Genomic DNA, 3127 nt, shown 5'->3' with positions numbered 1-3127 from the left:
GAGAGAGGATTCCTGGAATGAATGAATCATTCATGCCTTCCAAGTTGTGTGTGATGCGTTTGTTTGGCGAGCAGGTGCGGTAAAAATACTGTACAGGAGGACGGAATAAAAAAAAAGGAAAAATAAAACTTTTCCTACGGACGCCTTTTGCCCCACGCCTTCCGTCTCGGGGGATTACACGGGCGCGGGGTTGGCCAGCCTTAGGGCCTGCGCTGCCACCTGAACCCCCACCACACACCACACGCACACACACCTCGAGAGGATCCCACGGGGAAAAGGAAGGGAGGAGAAGGGCGGGGGGGCACCCGCACGCCTCGCTCCCAAAAGGCTTCGGGCGACTTTTTACCTCTCGCAAAACGAAACACTTTACAGGTGTTGGTCGGCCTAGCAGCAGCATAGGCCGTGCAGGGAAGGAGGGGGGTTCGTGGGGAAGGACGGGGGGAGAGAGGGAGATGGAGAGAGAGACAAGAGGGAGACAAGACCGAGTGGAGAAAGAGAGACAGGGGATGAGAGTGAGATACAGGTGCGAGAGAGAGAGAGAGAGAGAAGGAGATAGCGCTCCTGTACGGCTATCCATCACGGTCCAGCACCGCCATCTCATCGCCCAGCAGCCGCCGCGGCCGAGCAACAAGAGACATTTGCTGAGGGACCCCTGGGGAGGGATCCGGCCGGGATCCCGCCTCGCCAAGCCAAGCCAAGCCAAGCCACGCCACGCCACGCCACGCCGGGCTGGGCTGGCCGGGACACGGGACGGCGGAGTTGGGGAATGCGGACGGCATTGTGGGCGACACTGCGACGGCGGCGCTGCGGCTCGCCGTGGCGTGACGGGCGATCGCACAAACTGCTACAAAACACTTACAGGTGGCGCCGTCACAGGGCAATCCACACGGCTAAACACAGAACAACGAAACGACACAAAAGTGTTTCGGAAACACACCACTGTAATTTTATGTTTGACATCAAGTTAACTTCCAGAGCGTTTTCTGATCCAAGGGAAATCATACTAGCACACAAAATATAATTAAGAACTAAATGGTTAATATTACTCCCAGATGCGCCCGAGCAAACTTTGAAAAGAATATCTCACTGACATGCATTTTTAAAGTTTTCATGCAAGTTATGAATATGAACCTAGGATCGGAAAACCACAAAATTTTGTAAGGGCGCATGTGACATTAAATTTAGCAATTTAGTTCTTTTTTTTCTTTTTTTTGAACAGTTGGTATCTGCTGTTGGCTGTCGTGCACACGGTGCTGTTATGGAGAGACAGAGAGAGAGAGAGAGAGAGAGAGAGAGAGAGAGAGAGAGAGAGAGAGAGAGAGAGAGAGAGAGAGAGACCTGCTGCTGGCGAGCTTGCTTTAATGGGGGGCGTGTCGCCGCGTTTTGGACGTGTCTCCCACAAGTGGAGAGGAGGGGCCCGCCGAGGGCCGCCCATAAGGGCCACCGCCGCCGCTGCCGTTTCGTTTTTCGGGTGCGTCGCGCGCGTTCCTTTTTAAAAAGCAGAGCGGTGCGGCCACTCTTCCTCCTCTTCCTCCTCCCCGAGCTCATGCGGTAATTGCGTTGATTTGCATGTCTGTGCCTCTTGCACGCCTTGCAGTTTTAATTCCAAAGGCGCGCCCCCGGCCCCTGCCCCTCTGCCCCTCCTCCTCTCCTACATCGGCCACCGTCGGTCGCCGGGACGACACGACACCCCCGGCCCTGCCACAACCGCCGTCCCTGTGGCTCATGATGTTTTCATCTCTCTCCCTCGCATTCAGCGAGTCCCCCTACTGCCCGCCCTCCTGCTCCTGCTCCTGCTCCTCCTCCTCCTCAGCCCTTCCTCCACTTGAGCCACTCCGGGCCGCGTCGGCGCGCGAGAACGTTCCCCGCACCGCCGCCCCACCTCATACCTCTCTCTTTCTCCCCTCCTTTCTTTTCTTTGAAGTCCCTGTCCCTCTCTCCCTCCTTCTCCACCCCACTCCTCTCCCGCGTGTGACTCGCGCAAGTCGCGCCGGGACGGCGACTCATCCCGATAAAGCGTGAGAGCCGCTACGCTCCGCCCCGCCCCGCCACGCTCCGCCCCGCCCCGCCACGTCCGACAGGTGTACGACTCATCACGGGGCGGAGGGTGACACGACGACAGTCCTTTCCCTCTCCGTTTCCCATTCCGTCTTCTCCCTTCGTCACCCGGACGACGGTACCCCGGGTTGGGCCGGGGGGCGCCAAGCGCTGACATGGTGTCGCCCGGCCCATTTCGGCGGCCCGCCTCTCTCTCTCTCTCTCTCTCTCTCTCTCTCTCTCTCTCTCTCTCTCTCTCTCTCTCTCTCCGGCGCCTTCCTGCGCCGCCTCTGGGACGAGGAAGAACAAAGGCACGGGGCCGCTCGAGCACCCTGTTGTACAAAGGGTGCTGCGCTCCTGCCGGCGGTACATATATATATATATGGATATCGGTGGGTGATACATCGCTGTAGTACACAGGCCTCAGGGGGCGACGAAAAGCAAGCGAAGAAAAGAGAAGAGAGACACGTTTCTCCGTGAAGAAAGAGCGCGAGGGACGAGGCGAGCCCGGTGCTCTGCCGTGTGGGCGGCGGGCCGTGGGGACAGCCGTGGAGCTATGCAGACCCGCCCGACGCACGCGTGCGCAGGGCCTGCCTACCCGACGGGGGCTTGAGCAGAGCGGGACGAGGCGGAGAGCGCAGCAGCGCTTCCACATCCACAGCCCCATGCCAATGTGAAAAATATCATCGTAAATTTACAAGATTTGTTGTAATTTTTGTTATCAATAAAAAGTATGTATTGTCATCTTTGCGACAGCCCATTCTTGCTTGTCGATTAATTCCAAGTCGACAGAATCAGCTTGAAAGTTTATAATTTTTACTGGTAATTTTACAACACAGATCAAGAATTTTTTCCAGTAAACCATTAAACGACTATTTTTTTACAGTGTTGAAAACACACCACACACCACACACACGCACCACGTTGCTGCTACTTCTGCTTACCTGCGTGCGCGGAGGCCACGGCCAGTGTCACGGCCAGGACGGCGGCGAGGGAGAGCGCGGCCGGGACGGGAGTCCTCATGGCGACGACCCGCATGGCTATCGCATCACGTTATCCTGCGGGACAGAGAAAGGGACAGAAATGAGGA

General features: G+C 57.1%; 1 protein-coding gene across 2 annotated transcripts in view; it reads right to left on the bottom strand.

Moving 5' to 3' along the window:
• Positions 1-3127, bottom strand: part of LOC113202095 (tropomyosin-1, isoforms 33/34-like) — a 185573-nt gene that overhangs the window by 64968 nt on the left and 117478 nt on the right. For both annotated transcript variants that reach the window (XM_052273056.1, XM_026416163.2), the window contains one exon: positions 2982-3095. In XM_052273056.1, the coding sequence (XP_052129016.1) occupies positions 2982-3075 (94 nt within the window). In that variant the 5' untranslated portion in view covers positions 3076-3095. The remainder of the gene's footprint in view (positions 1-2981; positions 3096-3127) is intronic.

Source organism: Frankliniella occidentalis, unplaced genomic scaffold, assembly GCF_000697945.3.
Source record: "Frankliniella occidentalis isolate FOCC.00 unplaced genomic scaffold, Focc_3.1 Scaffold241, whole genome shotgun sequence".
NCBI lineage: Eukaryota > Metazoa > Arthropoda > Insecta > Thysanoptera > Thripidae > Frankliniella > Frankliniella occidentalis.
The sequence above is the reverse complement of the archived record's forward strand: the minus strand, read 5'-3'. Positions and strand labels throughout refer to the sequence as shown.